Source organism: Pogoniulus pusillus, chromosome 30 (genome assembly GCF_015220805.1).
Source record: "Pogoniulus pusillus isolate bPogPus1 chromosome 30, bPogPus1.pri, whole genome shotgun sequence".
Taxonomy (NCBI): domain Eukaryota; kingdom Metazoa; phylum Chordata; class Aves; order Piciformes; family Lybiidae; genus Pogoniulus; species Pogoniulus pusillus.
In genome coordinates this window covers 9953595-9969228 of record NC_087293.1, presented here as the reverse complement: position 1 = coordinate 9969228, position 15634 = coordinate 9953595, and the positions used below count along the sequence as shown (strand labels likewise).

The 15634-nt window shown below is 41.9% G+C and overlaps 1 protein-coding gene across 8 annotated transcripts in view; it reads left to right on the top strand.

Moving 5' to 3' along the window:
• Window positions 1–15634, top strand: part of KDM2B (lysine demethylase 2B) — a 123489-nt gene that overhangs the window by 52452 nt on the left and 55403 nt on the right. For all 8 annotated transcript variants that reach the window (XM_064168656.1, XM_064168655.1, XM_064168657.1 and 5 more), the window contains 2 exons: window positions 7631–7746; window positions 14058–14184. In XM_064168656.1, coding sequence (XP_064024726.1) covers window positions 7631–7746; window positions 14058–14184 — 243 coding nt within the window. The remainder of the gene's footprint in view (window positions 1–7630; window positions 7747–14057; window positions 14185–15634) is intronic.

Below are 15634 nucleotides of genomic sequence, written 5' to 3'. Positions count from 1 at the left end.
GCTCCCCTGCAGCCTGTTTGAAGTACTGCTCACTAGGTTAACGCCAATGTGTTGCCCAGTTTCAGAATATCTTTAGTGTTTCATCTTCTATATTTTTCTACTTTTACAATGCTGCATAACTTCACTGGAACCTTTTCTTTCTCCTCTGCTTGCCCTTCATTTGCCTCCTCAGCCTTTATGCTCTGTAAACCATCTTTTATTTCAATCTGTGTACTTGGTTTTTCAAGTGGTACATTAGGCATCAAATTCCCTTCTGTCTCGATTCTCTGAACACCACAGTACTTTCTCTTGTCCCCTCCTAAGCATCACTGTTGTTACCTAAACTCAAAACTAAGCACACACAAAATGAAAAATTAATCCTTTTTCAATCCTCTTGTTCTTTTAAGTCTCCTGCTGAGTATGTCATTTTGACTGTGCCCTAACATTGATGTTGTTGTTCTTCTCTTTCCCTCTTACCCTCTACAAACAAGATCTTGAAGGAGTTTGAAATACATTAAGCTCACTTGCATCTTTCTCCCCACAATTTCCTGCCAAACCTCTCTTTCAAAACATGACCTTTTCTTTCATGCATGTGTGTGTATGTTTGGTGAAGACAGCAGCGCTTCAAAATCAGGAGAAATGCAGCTCAAGAACATTTGGAGCACCAGGATGCACAAAAGCAGGGCAACTGGTAGTCTCTGGTGGAAAATAAGTCTTGTATTTGTTAAGTAAGAGTGTAATCATTGTGTCTTGAAAAGGTGAAAAGGAGCTGGTTCTGGATTGTAACTGCCACTGTAGTCTGCTGCAAGGTGGATGAACTTGGATTTTCTTCTCTTTTTGTGGAAGCCAGTTCTGCTGACCTCCAAGGAAGTTACCACCCTTGCTGTGGATACAGTTTGCTTCCAGGGTTTGCAGTGTTAGTGCAGTTAGTCTAAGGAAGTTTACAAACACACTGGATTTTACTCCTTTGGAAGGAGGTGGCTGATACTACCAAGAGTTACTTTTAATCCTGGTTTCTTAGAGTCTTTTTCCAAGCCTCTTCTGCTGGTCAGGAGCAGTACACTGATGAGCAGGTGTGGTTTAGGGTTGACTATGTGGATGTTCTTACTGTGGGCTTTCAAAATATGTGACTTCGATGTGAGCATGCTGAAGACATGAGATGGTGATGTGTGTGAGCTGGCAGTTTAGTGAACTGTGTTTGTGGGGGAGCACAAACCTTCAAGTGGTTAGGACATTTTTGAGTGACTTCTGTCTGTTCTTTAAAACTGACAGTAGTAGTCTCAGCAACAGATCACTGCATAGCCTCTAAAATGATGGTCCAGGAAGTCCTAGTGCAATTATTATTTCTGAAAATGGAAGGTCAGATATTGTCAAAGATGGGATGTGTAAAGAAAAGTGTGGCCATCATGTTAAGGGAGGTTTTCCTCCCTTTCTCCTCTGCCCTTATGAGTCCGTGTGTGGAGTGTCATGTCCAGTTCTGGGCTTATACAGTTCGAGAGAGACAGGGAGCTGCTGGAGAGTTCTGTGAAGGCTACAACAGTGCTGAAGGGACTGGAGCATCTCTGTGAGGAGAAAAGCCTGAGGATCTGGGGCTGTTTAGCCTGGAGGAGAGCAGGTTGAGGGGGAGTCTGCTCAATGCTTGTAAATATTTCAGAGGTGGGGGACAAGAGGATGGGGCCAGAGTCTTTTCAGCAGACAAGGGGTAGTGTGCACAAACTGGAGCCCAAGAGGAAAAACTTCTTTCCTGTGATGGTGTCAGAGTCCAAGAACAGGCTGGTCAGAGAAGTTGTGGAGTTTGCTTCTCTGGAGAGACTCCAAATGCACCTGGACATTGTGATCCCAGGCAAGATGCTGTGGGTGGCCCTGCTTTAGCAGAGGGATTGGATTGGGTGATCTCCAGAGGTCCCTTCCAAGCCCCACCATGCTGGGATTCTGTGATTGAACATTAGATGTTGAAGAAGACTTTTGCAGTGATGATTTATTAGATATTCTTACAATCAAAATCCAGAGAGGTTATCTCACTGTCAGCTGGATGTAATATTCTTTTCTGGTTCTTCTTCACACTTCACCACGGATGTTGCTGCATAGTTTTTAATAGTTGTGTTTAACCTCAGAGCTGGCAGTGTTCTGCTGAGGAGTAAACTGTTTTGTTTATTTTTCTCACGTTCTTTATAATGCACTTTAGGGCCTCTGACATGGAAACATCGTGCTGCAGTCTCTCCTGATGTCTGGAGAGCTGGAGAGTGACCCACAGTCTAGCAGAGTGTTCTTGTTGGGCTGTGGTGATTATTGTGGTAACAGGAAGTTTTTGTTTCTGATCAAATGCAGAAATAAGAACTTTTGTCAGGTGAATGTTTTTGAGGAAGATAGTGGCCAGAAAACTGTATTCTGGGTGAGACTCTAGGCTGCTATCTGCAAGGATTAAAAGTGCTTCAGATACTGTACCAGTGGTGCCCATTATGAGTGTGCGGTCACCTCTGCTATGCCAGTCAGTATTTGATGAATTATTATGTGATGGGGCCAGAAGGTACCATACAGTCTTTATATCAAGGAGAATGACAGGCTATTAAAATCTGAGTGGTAGATTTTTTGCAGGCAGTTGTGCTAGGGCTGCATAGCTCCTTGGCTATTTTTGGTTGCTGTTAGCTTTTCTCATTTTGGGAGCTTCCACTGACATTAATAGGAGCTCCATGCCTGGAACCTTCAGGGACCAAGCGATGGGGATCAGTGAAGAGGATCAGAGGAGAGTTTTTTGCCTTGAGTGTCTGCTTTCACATAGAAGGTGACAGCATAATGTTGGATTTTTCCTCTGCAGTGCTCTACCTAATTTTTATCAAATGATGTAAGATTGAGAGTTGCTGTAATACTTGTACTACTGGGGCAAAATTAGTCTTTTTTTTTACTTTAAAAATGAAAACATGATGTTTCCTTGATAGATTTGGTTGTGGGCAGTATTATGACACAGTCATTCTTCTGAGATGAGAAAAATAATGTTTCATTTGCTAGCAGTGCCTACTCTCAGGTTATCTCCTTAGTCACTTTTTGAGACATACATATTTCACCTTTTCCACCTCAAGTTGCTACAGAATTGCAGGAAAACATGTCTGCTTCTCTATAACAAAGCAAAATGCCTCTTCAGTTACTAATGGAAACAGATGCAGCCTGGTTTTGGCTTGGAGCTTGTCATCTGTTTGCCCTGTAGCTTTAGAAGTTAATATTCTTTTTAAAAAATTATTATTCTGAGTTTGCTGATTGCATCCTTGAAGATACAGGAGGAATTTGCAGGCCCCTAAAATCTTTGACCAAGTTTGCAGTGTTAATAATACTTGCTTTATAAAATTCAGAAGATAATGAGATTGTATCTATGAACTGCCCGGAAGAGCTTCTGTTACTCTTAATTTTACCTTCTTGATTTACTAGAGATGATAACATCGAAATATTCAAGGGTATCTTAGGAGTGGTGGAATAATTTGTCACTGTAAATTGGCTGAGGGTGTTTCTGAGCCTCCTGGATAGAATTCCTGCTCTGTGTTGGCTTGGCTTCATAAACCAGGATTGGTTTGAGAAGGGGAAGAAAATACTCACAACTACTATCACCAAGAACTGAAATAAAAAAAGATCAGCTTCAAGTGGATGATCTTCTTGCTGAGGCTTGAAATGAATGAGGATTGTGAGCAGTGACTTTGCAGTGTCTGTGCTTCCAAAGCTGTCTCTCCCCATTTAGTGAGCTCCTCACTGGTGTGTGCTCAGAAGTACTCTGCTGCCTGCTCCTGGGGCAGGACTGTTGCAGGAGCTGCTCTGTTGCACCAAGAACGTGCTCCAGCTGCTAGCTGTCAGATCAGCCTGAGAAGGAAGGATGAGCTGGCTCCACCTTCACTCAGTCGTTAACCACCATCAACACAGGCTGGTTTGAAACTGGTCACCCATGAGGAAGAGTTTTCTACTTTGTGACTAATCGTTGAAGCCACACAGTGTGTGTTTTTCTCTCATCTGTAGGATTTAATTGTAGCCTTAGATAATGTTTAGCAGGTGCTTTTGTTTGTGTTTCTCAGCCAAAAATGAACAGTATCTTATTCCACTGGCTTTTGACTTTTTCATTCCTTAATCTGTTTCTTCTGATGCTACTCCAGAGGATTTTTTTTTTTTTTTTGTTGTTGTTGTTTGTTTGTTTTCTTTTAGCATTAAGGATAAAACTAAACCTGTGGAATTTTATTCTATGTTGCTTCCCTTTTTTTTTTGGGAGGGGGAGAATGTGACACTTTGTAAGAGCACTGCTGAGGGGAGAGATGTTATCTCCTGGCTTGCACCAACCTGAGAAACACAGAGGGTTGTGCAGTAGCACCAGAGTTTGTGTAAACAAAGTGGTCACTGAGGAGAGAATTGATGCCATTTGCTTTAGAGGCGTCTGTGTAGGAGGCTGTGGCACATCTTTGCTGTGAGAGCTGACAGATGCAGCCATACATGAGCAGATGTGGCAGGCTGTCCAGCATACAGTGACATGATCATACATGTCAACTGACTTGTCAGTTCAGCTGGCAGAGCTAAAGCTGAGACAGACAGGATGGATTGGTGTAGAGGACACCGAAGCAATCCCTTTGGCCATCCTTTTTGTCTTAAGCATTCATGCAGCTTGCTCCTGTTCTGGAGGTCTACCTTCCTCTTTAAACCTCTTCATAACTGAGAAGCTTAGAAGATGAGTGTCCTTGTTTGCAAATGGTCACAATGAACATTCATCCTCCTCAGTTTATTTCTGAGTCGTGCTTGTAGTTAAGCTGTGGGAATGAATTGGATATGCCATCCAAGCCTATCTGCTCTCAGAGCTCATTTCCACAATGTATTACCCTCATGGAAACTGTTTCCTGTTTTCTGCTCATCTCTCTTTCCTCCTACTTTTCTGGTGATGGCCTCTTCATCTTTCTTCCATACAGAGCCTTGTTAATATTAGAACAGATTCTTTTTTTTTTCCTTTGTAATGGCTGTGCCAGTCTTCCTGTGGTTTCTGCCTTGTCAATTCTCCATCTTTATTTTTGTCTAATCTTGCCCTTATTGTCCCTAGAATACACCTCTTAGTGCTTCTCTCTCTGCAGCTTCAGTATTGCATGTAGGTTCCTCAGGCAAGACAAAACTATTTTGGGATGCAGTGTGACTGAAAAACGCTACGCAGCTGAGTGGCCAAAATCTGTCTTAAGCGCAGGCGACTCCCCTCACAGGGCTGTGTCCTGTGGCTGGCAGAGAAGCTGTGAGCAGAGTCCTACATGTGGGAGCTCATGAAGTGCTGTGAAATTTTCACTGAGAAAACATAATTTGGAGGAGGAGGCTGCTGTGTGGTTGTAGTAAAAGCATAGTCTTGAGGAAAAACTATGCTGATGAGATTTCATTTTGTTTCTTAGAAAATGAAGGATATCTCCTTTCTAGCTTTCATACAGGACTAGAGAGCCAGGTTTCGGCTCAGTCACTGCAAATATTTGATAACAAAGTGCCTTTTGAGTGACATTGATAGTTCCATTAAAATAACTTGTTGGATCTGCCAGCTCTGGTATGTTTGTGTGTTGACTGATCTGTGCTGAGGGAACTGCAGTGGAAGGTAGCGGTGGGGATTCTGCAATGTTCTACTGACAGCTGGTTGTTTCTGACCTGTCTGCCACCACTCAGTTGTGTGCCCAAGGATAAGTAATTTCTCTTTTTTTGAGATTCAGTTTGTTCATCTCTAAACCTGACAGTTCAGATGAACTGTACCTAAACTGACCCTGTGGATAAGCACCTGTGCAGTAAGTTGGGTTTGAGGTCCTACCAACAGATTTGCTTTAGCACATTGTTTCCATGTTTTCCCACAACCATAAAGTCTTTGATTACTTAAGAAGTTTGGGCCACCTTCCACTTAATTTTGGATCTGTTTGCCTTTCCAAAGACTAGGTTCAGGAAGATTGTGTATTTTTCCAGTGGTTTGCTCTTAGTACAGACTGATGTATTTCATTTGAGGCGGTGAACTACTGCAACTGTGAAGAGTTTTGAGAGTGTTGATGGGTGTAGTTGCCACTCCATACTTAACATGAAAAAAAAAAACCCTCTGTAGTTGGTTGTTCTCAATTTGGAAATGATAAACAGGCTGGATCATTGTGAGTGACTCTGTAACTGAAATTACACTAACTGGAGCAGGAAAGATGCAGCAGTACCAAGAACTGCCAGAGCTATAAGCCACCTGCTTTTTTGTATGTGTCCCATTTATCATGTGGAATCAGACCTGTAAACTGAGCACTGAAGCAGGTTGGCCAGAGGGCTTGGAGTCTCCATCCTATGAGACACTGAAAAGCCATCTGGAGATAGTTCTGGGCAGCTGGCTCCTAGATGGTCCTGCTTGAGCACGGGAATTGGACCTCCAGAGATCCCTTCCAACCATAAGCATGTAGTGATTCTAAAATTCAGAAAAATGTGTCCAGAGTGGTGAGCTTGTGTTTCCAGGGTGAAAACTCTGGTGCTAATTTATTTTATTTCCTGTCTCTCTCCTAGCAATATGTCCTTAAATGAAAGCCCCAGTTCTGCCATCTGCTGTGGCTGAAGGACTTCTCAGAGCTTTGCAGGCCTTTACAGTCTAAAGGTTGTTGCAGAGCTTTCGTGCCTGCTAGCTCGAGAACCCTTTAGGCTGAATGGCATTTTCCTGCTCCCTCACTGAGCTTGAAGTGAAGGAGAGCTGCCACAGCTTTAATGGGAAGTACTGCACAGTTAGGAGAAAATTGACTAACCCCTATGCTGCCTTGCTGTCTGCTGGTTTATAAATTGTAATGCTTTTCATTAAAAAAAAGGAAGAAGAAAAAAAGAAGTGGTGTCTTTGTGGGTCCCAGATCATTAGCAGGATCAATTCCTTTTTCACTGCAGAGATCAGAGGCTACAGTCTTGCACAGCTACTCCTTCAGCTGTGCCATACCAAGCAAACAATGCAGAAGCAGAAGAGCTGGTGTGTGGCTGCCTGAATTGCTATGCCTGGATTTTCATTGTGATAGAAAATTCTTCCCTCGCTTTGGAACCTGTGAAATTAATTCAGTCCTTTTCAGGATTGGGTCAGAACATTCTCATCAGCTCCAGTAACAGGAATGTAAAATCCCCTAACATGGGGCTTGTAGTGAAAGAGATTTTTGTGGTTGCTGCAGGAAGTTGATAATAGACTATGAAACTTTCACCTCTGAAGGAGGGCTGATAATGGTTTGAAATTGTTGACATCTGAAGATGCATGCTCTGGTGCTGGTGTGGGAGACATTTGATGTGACAGTCCAGTTCCAAGCCCTAGCCTCTCACCACTGCTAGCATGATTTGCAACCCTACTGGAGGTGCCAGGAGATATATCTGAGAGCCCAGTGTGTTGAACAGACTGAGTTTGCTTCTTAGTCATGGATGTGGCTGAGTCACAAGCTTGTGTGTTCTCAGTAAACACCGTAACTGTTCAGTGAATAAATAGAAGAGGCCAATTTCCAGAGGGTCGTACATCATGAGATGCTATGACTAGTCTTAAAGCGCGGCTACGAGCATACCATTTAACCTTCCACTGCTTCAACCTCTCACCCCCTGCAGTTCATGGGGTTGTTAAAAGTTGGTTATAAATTGCTCTGTAATACTACACAGCACGAGGCATTCTCAGTTCTTTGCTTTCCCTCTCTAGGGTGGATACATGCGGTTTATACTCCAGTAGATTCTCTGGTGTTTGGTGGAAATATCCTGCATAGCTTTAATGTTCCCATGCAGCTTCGCATCTATGAAATTGAGGACAGAACAAGGGTAAGGACACTTGATTCTCTTTTTAACTGAACAGTTCTTTGTGACTATGATTTCTCATAGTCTTTCCCCCGTGTTTCCTTCTGACAAGAACTGATGGGATCTCCGTGTCAGAGTCACGAAAACAAGAGGTAAATGCAATGTAATGAGTCTTTCAAATGTTGGCTGGTTTTAGTAGGATTTAGTCATCTGTTTTTCCCTGCTTCACACAGACATTTCCCTTCTGTGTCTTTTGTCTGCCTGTTAAACCTTCATAAAACACCCTCCCTTTTGCACAGAACCACACTGTGCTTCACAGACTTTTGTACCAGTGATTTTGGTAACCCCCTGCTTATCTCTCTGCTTTCCTGGAATGGAACCTGAGCATGGAGAGCTAACAGGCCTGAGCTGTTTGTGCTGTCCACGGCTGAACTGACAAAGCTGCACACAAGCTGTGTATGAAACAGCATCTTCAATACATTGAAAGGTTTTCTTCTGCAATGACTCGATACTATGCAAGAATTTCTTGGAACAAGGGGAGTCGAGTGGGACATTAATCTAAACATTGCAGTGTTCATCTGGCTGTAACATCTACCTGATGGAAAGAGTATTACATCTTGGAGAAGGTTACTACCTCTTTGTTGGGAGTAAAAACCTTAACCTTGATTAATAAACAGGACACCTAATCATCATAGACTTAGCAGTTTTGTGAAGTGTCATAATCTGAAGGGAGGTACTGCTGTTTTAGTAGGCTTAAATTAGCTCTGCTAGGCAGTCACAGTGTTCTGATGCAAAACCAGAGTAGTGATATGTGTGAATTCAGATGAGGACTTTTTGTGGCTGACTGTCCTGAAGGCATTGCACTGAGACAGAGCTGGTACAGGTGCCAGCTGTTCCAGATGTTAATGGGATTTGGGCTGCCAAAATGGCAAATGCCAGAAGCTGCAATTCTTCTTCTCTAAAGGGTCTTAAAACTTTGCATCTTGGACATCAGTACAGTTCACTATTGTTCACCTCTAGAAGAGGGCACGATTCTGACTCCAACTGGGGTTTTTACCCCAAATTGCTTTCTTGCAGTGAGAGAGCACAGGCCTGAATCAAATGTATGTTTCAAATTCCTTTTCTCAGTGAGAGGAAGGGTGTCCTTCCCCCAGCCTCCTGTACTTCACAGTGGGTACAAGGCCTGGTGATCTTCACATTGCAAAACAATGCTGGGAGCACTTGGTTTCCCGGAGTGCATTTAATGAAGAGAAGGAATATTAAGGAAAAAAATGAATTCTTAGTAGAATAGAGATTAAGACAAAAGCTGAAATTCAGGGGAATTGGAACAGAGGGAATGTAGCAAAGAGCAGACATACAGGTAGAGACTAGAGTGGAATGCATCCTGGCTTTGAATAGATGTCCCAAGTGTCTTAAAATGTAAAGGAACTTGGACAAGAAAAAGTTATGATGGCAGAAACAGGGTGAGACTTCTTGTGGCTAGATGGAAGTGTTATGCACGGGAAGGTTTTCAGAATGACTTTAAGAACCAGCATTATATGCTGGATATATTTGCAGCAGGTGCTTAAATGGAGGGCATGTTGTTGTCAGGAAGGATGCTAGCACGGGCAGCTCACGTGGAGAATGGAGAAGAGGAGACTGGGAGGAAAGATCAATTTTCAAACAATGTATTTCCATTACTGTCTATAGAGAAGGTGGGGAAGGAAACTCTCTTTATCTTGAAGTTGTATACGAGCTAACATTTTATTCCCACAGGACTTGAGCAATGCAAGATCACACATCCTGGGTTGTAACTGCTGAGTAGTCCTTTATGTCAGGCCCTTCTCCTTCGGAAGCAGTGTGCAGCTTTGATTTCCTAAATGTTTATACCAGGAAACAGAATTTGCTGTAATAGTCAAATATTCTGGTAACTATTAGGAACTTAACCAGCCAGTTACACTGAAATGACTTTCTAAAGTCACTAGCATCCTCACCCCACAGCCTTTGGGAGATGGATATCTACCTCTTCCAAAATGTCCTGTCAGAGGTTTTAGAAATTGATACTGCAACATTTGGAAGCTGAAAATCAAACCCTTACACTTGTTAGTTTGAGTTTAGATTTCCTTCAAAGTCTGTGCAGTTCTTTATCATTCTCCCTTGAAAAATACTGAAATATTTTTAAAGACTAATGGAAGTGAACAGCCCAAAATTTCCAGAACTTCATAGGAACAATTTCAGCACTTGTATGTTGTTGTGTGCTAGCACAGCCTGTATCTATGTTCATAAACTTGTGCTGGTAGGCAGCCCTACAGCATCAAAACTCTGTAAACATCTGAGAAGAGCAAGAGTTACCAGACAGAAACAAAATGCAAGCCTTGCAGTGAAGGCATATAGGAACTTGGTAAGAGGGAGAAAAATCAATACTGCTATTTAGGAACAATAACACTCACATGCACACAGCCTGAAAATATCATGCAAGAATTTTGAAGGGCTAAATGTTTTCAAAGTAGTGTTCTAGTGCCTGCTACTTTTATTTGCTTTGCCAATCAAATTTTTGGCATGTCTTTGTTGAGATCTTTCCATTCATCCTCTGGATAGTGGAGCAGGCTGAGTGCAGTAGGTAGTTCACACGAATTCACCAGTGTGAACATATTGCAAATGAGTTTCTCATCAGTATTGATCTTTCCATTGTGTACAGCACAGAAGTAAATTACATGATGTGATTGACAAAGTAATTTGCCACACTCAAAGTGTAATACAGGTGTGTTTCCCCTCTTCATTTTGCCCAGAGCAATTTTATGGAGGTTTCACTGTGTTTAAACCTGCTATATAATGCTTAATCATCTTTGATTGCTGATGTTCAAAGTCATTTTTATGCTAGGTGTAGTTGTTATTGTCTTAGCAGCTAAGACAGGAATAAATACATGGTGGAAGTGGTAACACTGATTTACAGCCTGATAAAATTGCCTACTTTATACTCTTGTCATGCTTATTCTAGCTTAATTTCTCATATCCCTGGGAGACTTTCTAAGAGGGTTATAGCCATTTAAAAATAGTTTTAAGGAGCAATAAAAAACATGTCTATTGTTGGAAACGGCTCCTAATGTGCAATTGAGGTAAACAAATATTCTCCAGCCTTACAGTTTGTAGAGACTCTCATTTTGCAGTCTGGCTTTCCTAGAGGCCAATTAACAGCTAGTCAAATAGGCCAAGCTGTTTAGCTCTCTGCTAGACCAGCTTGAATAACTGCAGAGCAAGCTGCCACGCAGAGATTCATCATCTTGGCACAGGGGTGTATTACTGAAGAGGAAGAATGTGTCAAACTTACTCCCAACTCATCTAAATTTAACCACGTTAAAATACTTGAGTCTGTGTAGGGCCAGAAGCACTCCAGAGAGATACGTAAGGTGGTCACTCGCAGATGATGGTGTTTGCTGCAGATGATGTTTTGCTTTCTGGAAAGTGAGGGAACGTATTAAGTGGATAGATTCATTATTCTGTAAACAATCATAAATTGTTTTTCAATATTGTGATGAGATTGATTAAGCACAAGTGAAGTTTGTAATGATTTTAGTGGACTGTGGGAGAGACTAATACTTTCTTAAGGAAAAGATGTGCCTGGCTTGCTTAGAGGTGGTTTTTTTTTTTGTTGTTTCATTTTTGGAGGGGGATGCAATTCTCTAAAATAATTTTGCTTTCAACTGAAAAATGGATCATATTCCAGAGAGGATTTTTCTGGCTGTACAGGAATAATTTAAAAATTTATTCAGTGGATTGTAAATTATTAATCACAGAAGTTAGAGCTGGAAATACCTATTAGATGATCCAGCGTATTTCCCTTCTGGTGGGGGATTTAGTCCTCTGGCAGTATCTGTATCAGATATTACCTTTCAGATTCATCACAGAACATTTTTAATTTCTTTCTTTCTTTCTTTCTTTCTTTCTTTTATTCCTTCCCCCCTCCCCATAAGAGTTCATTGGACCATAAATGTAGAATGGAAACATTGTGGGCACGTACATAATGCAGTTCATATCCATCATAATAAATATCCAGGGATATCATAAAGAACATACCTACTCTATACTTTTCCATAAGGCGAATTGTAAGAGGTTTTTAAAGTGCTGCTAGAGTTGCTTTACTGGCAGAAGGCACTGCAGATCTTTGAAGAGTATCTCTTGCTACATATGGTAGCTCTTACTTCCGAAGGTTTGTAAAAGCAGAGCCTTCTTGGGCAAACAGTGAATTAGAGGCATGGAGGGATTTGCTGTGGGTTGGAACGTTGATAGTGAGGCAATTAGGAACTCAAATTGAATATTAAAGATTGATATACATAATGGGAGCACTGCATGCATTACTTCCTTGTCTTTCACATTGAATTAACATTGGTAACAACTAAATTTGGTGAAGCTCAGAATCTGTCAACAAATGTTGAGCAATGATGTCTTTAATATTCCCAGGCATGTGGCTGAAAACCTTTTGAAGGCTGAGGGGTGGAAGGCGGCTTCCTGTTTGTAAGTCAATTCTTTGCAAATTTTGTTTCCTGCAGTGCTCTCTTGGAAAAATTTGAGTTCCTTTTATTAGCATATATTTTAGCATGGCTAATTTCCCCTGTGTTCCCTAATAGTGCTGAGTGACTCGATCTCTTCTTTATGACAAATAACTAAAGCAAAGGGAAAAATATTCTCCAATGCAAAAAGGCCCTGGGGTTAAATGTTCTCACATTTAGGGGGATGTTGTTTGGGTGAGTTTTGCCTTTCCTTTTTTTTTTTGGCATGTGTGCTTTGTAGCAAATGGCACAGGGAGACATTTGAAAAGGTGCAGCATCTCTGGGTACGTGGCCTATAACAACACACAGTTTGGATTTGCCAGCTACGTTTGTGTTGGATTTAAGAGATCTGAACTTTGGGGAATTGTCGTGGAGTGCTGAAATCCTACACTGCAGTACTTTAATGGGACAATGTAGTCTATCTTCATTTCCTTACATTTTGCTTTATTGCTGAAAGTGTTTGTGTTTCCTGTGCCCTGGGAACAGAGGCAAGTGTTTTGACTGTCCACCTTGGGGACAGTTTTCAAATATGGACATTCTAGTAAGTCACTGATATGCTCAAGTGGCTGCTTTCATCACTGCACAGATGCTTTAGCAGTGCCTGTTTTGCAGGGTTGAACGTGAGTTTCCAAGTGCTGGATTAGTGGTTTTGTTCAGACTTTGCTGGGTTTGGGTGGTCTGGGGTGGGGTGATCTTTTAGGGTTTTGTTTTTCAAAATGGGCTTTCTAAGGTAATGCTCCTTCCTGGTGCAGTGTAGTTTGTCGTTGAAGGTGGATGGACACCTCTTGGCTAGGTGAGCAGTTACTAGGCATAGAATGTTTCGAAGCAGCTCTTGTAATCCCAGTGCAGTGCATGCATGCAAGGCTGCAAAATGCAAATTTCTGTGCCACCAGGAGAAAGCAGTGTACAGTGTGAGTACAAGTGCATGCAAGATGCATGACATCCATTTTTAACAAATCACAGTAAATATACACATGGTCTTGCATTTTAGGGGCTTCCCAGGTTCTTCTTTGGTACAGTGACCTCCCACAGATAGAAAAATGTGTTGGAAAGGAAGGAAACTCACTTGGTTTTCTTTTGAATCTGAAATAATCTCACAAATACATAGTGCTGGAGAATGAGCTTTTTGTGTGAGAACAACAGGTCTGAGATGTAAGAAGTAGTGCACAGCTTGACAAGATCTTTTGTCAAAATCCTGCTTTTCTGTTCTGCTTGTGGCAAAAGCTAAGTTAGTACCCAAATACTAGGTGTAAACCGTGTAAGGGATTTTTACTTTTAATGTGTAGTCATCAATAATCAAGAATTTGTGTGCTCATTTGTTTAATTATATTGTTGTGAAGACCATAGTTGAAAAACATGTATTTCCTGCTTGTATCATTTTAGGTACTGTTGCCATGTTGATAAAAATCATGTGATAGTAGTGTTTAGGAAAGAAAATGCCACCTTTATTTTTGAGTTTCAGTGACTAACATCTGTATGTGACCACCCTATGTTTATACAGTAGGTAAATAGCACCGTAGGGGCCATCCATCAGTTTCATGATTTCACAAGAACACAAACCCTTTCCTCTCCCACCACCCCAAGAGGATACAAATTAGTGAACCAAGAAATGATGCTATCATGGCAGGCAGGCAGGCTCCTCATTTCGTATGCTGAAGGCATACATCTCACTCTGCTCCCACCCTCGCTCCCCTCCCCCTCCTGCATACTGTTTGTGCTCTTGATAACATGATGAGAATGATGACTGGCCCTTGTGCTGCAAACTTCTCGCCCTTCCCCATGGACTGACAGTTTTGATCTTGCTTTCAGGTGCATGCCAAATTCCGTTATCCTTTCTACTATGAAATGTGCTGGTATGTTCTGGAGAGATACGTGTCCTGTGTGACCCAGCGCTGCCACCTCAGCAAAGAGTACCAGAAAGAATCAATGTTAATTGGTGAGTGAATCCTTTGAGCACATATTCAGGATGGGTGCTAGCACCTTAGGCTACTTATTGCTTTTTATTTCTGCAGAGCAGATTAGAAATTGAACTGGAGACCTGCAGAAAATCTAACAAACTGTTTCTTTATTTTGGGGTGGGGAAGATTTTGGCTCTTAAGCATTTCCGTGAGATGCCAACCTACTTTTAATTATGTTTATTGAGCATTCCTATAGCAAGTGGATCCCAGAAAAATAATTTTTGGATGTGTTCGTTCCTTGGTTTCAGTAATGTTTGTGTTGAGATGATCTGCCAAACAGTTGAAGATTTACTGCCATGTTTGGCACAGCACCTTAGTAGCCAGAAATGTCTGCATTGCAAATGTGCTATGGTGGGGTGGATATTTTGTCCTTTTATAGAGTGTGTCCTCTGCAGAATGTGTTATGGTCACTAAACCTGGCTTCTTCCTCTTCTTTAATCTCTGCTTTCGTTCTCTGTTTGGTGACTGACTTCTAGTTCTGCAGAATAACAAACCCAAGAAAACACCTACACAAATCTCTCTGATCTATAACCTAGGTGCAGGGAGGTCAAAGACACCTTGACAGCAATAGCCGAAAATGGCCCATAGCAGAGAGGAATAGCTGTGCCTGAAGCAGGAAGGCATTACCTTGGCACCAATGTGAGCTTTACATCAACGTGACAACTCCAGTTGTTGCCTTGCTGGGCTGCCCTCTTTTTTCCTCTCTTTAGTGAACCAAGATGGTGGGACAGTTTCCCTGCCTGCTTCCAAATGCAGAATGGCTGAAAGCAGCACAAGCACCAGTTAAATCTTATCTGATACATGTTAACTGTAGAGAAGGACTAAGGTATTTCTGTACCTCCTGTTCTGTGAGATGCCACTTGGAGTTAACCTGTCACAGCTGGAATCACCCTGGGTTGTGGTCAGAGGAGGGAAATGATCACTTGCTATCATCGTTCTTAGTAGAAGGGGTTGAAGAAGTTATGAGTAGATGTCACTCTCCAGTGTTTTACTGACCAGGCATAACTTGAAGGAGCTACTAGTCTGTGTAGCTAGGCCAAGGAATTTGAGTTACTGGGAAATTGGGGTGCTTCACATGTTGTGTCTCTTCTTAGCTCTATGAGACCCTGATCAGAAGGGTTTAGATAAGCAGGACCTCTGTGGAGGAATTTTTCTCATTATGCAAGACCATACTGGTGGAATGGATGAATTAACCCCTTGGATCAGCACTTCAAAAAGCAGGGACAAAACTTTGCATTTGCTGTTGTCTAAACCACTGGCATGGAAAGAGTCTTGTGCTGCAGGCAGGGTGGGGGTGCCAGATCACTGAGGTGTAATTTCAGAACAAATTAGATGTGGAGAGTGGTTGGTTCAGGATATTGAGATGGGACCTTTTCCAGCTAAATCACCAGTGTGAATTTCAGCCCAACTCAGTAATTACTGATGATA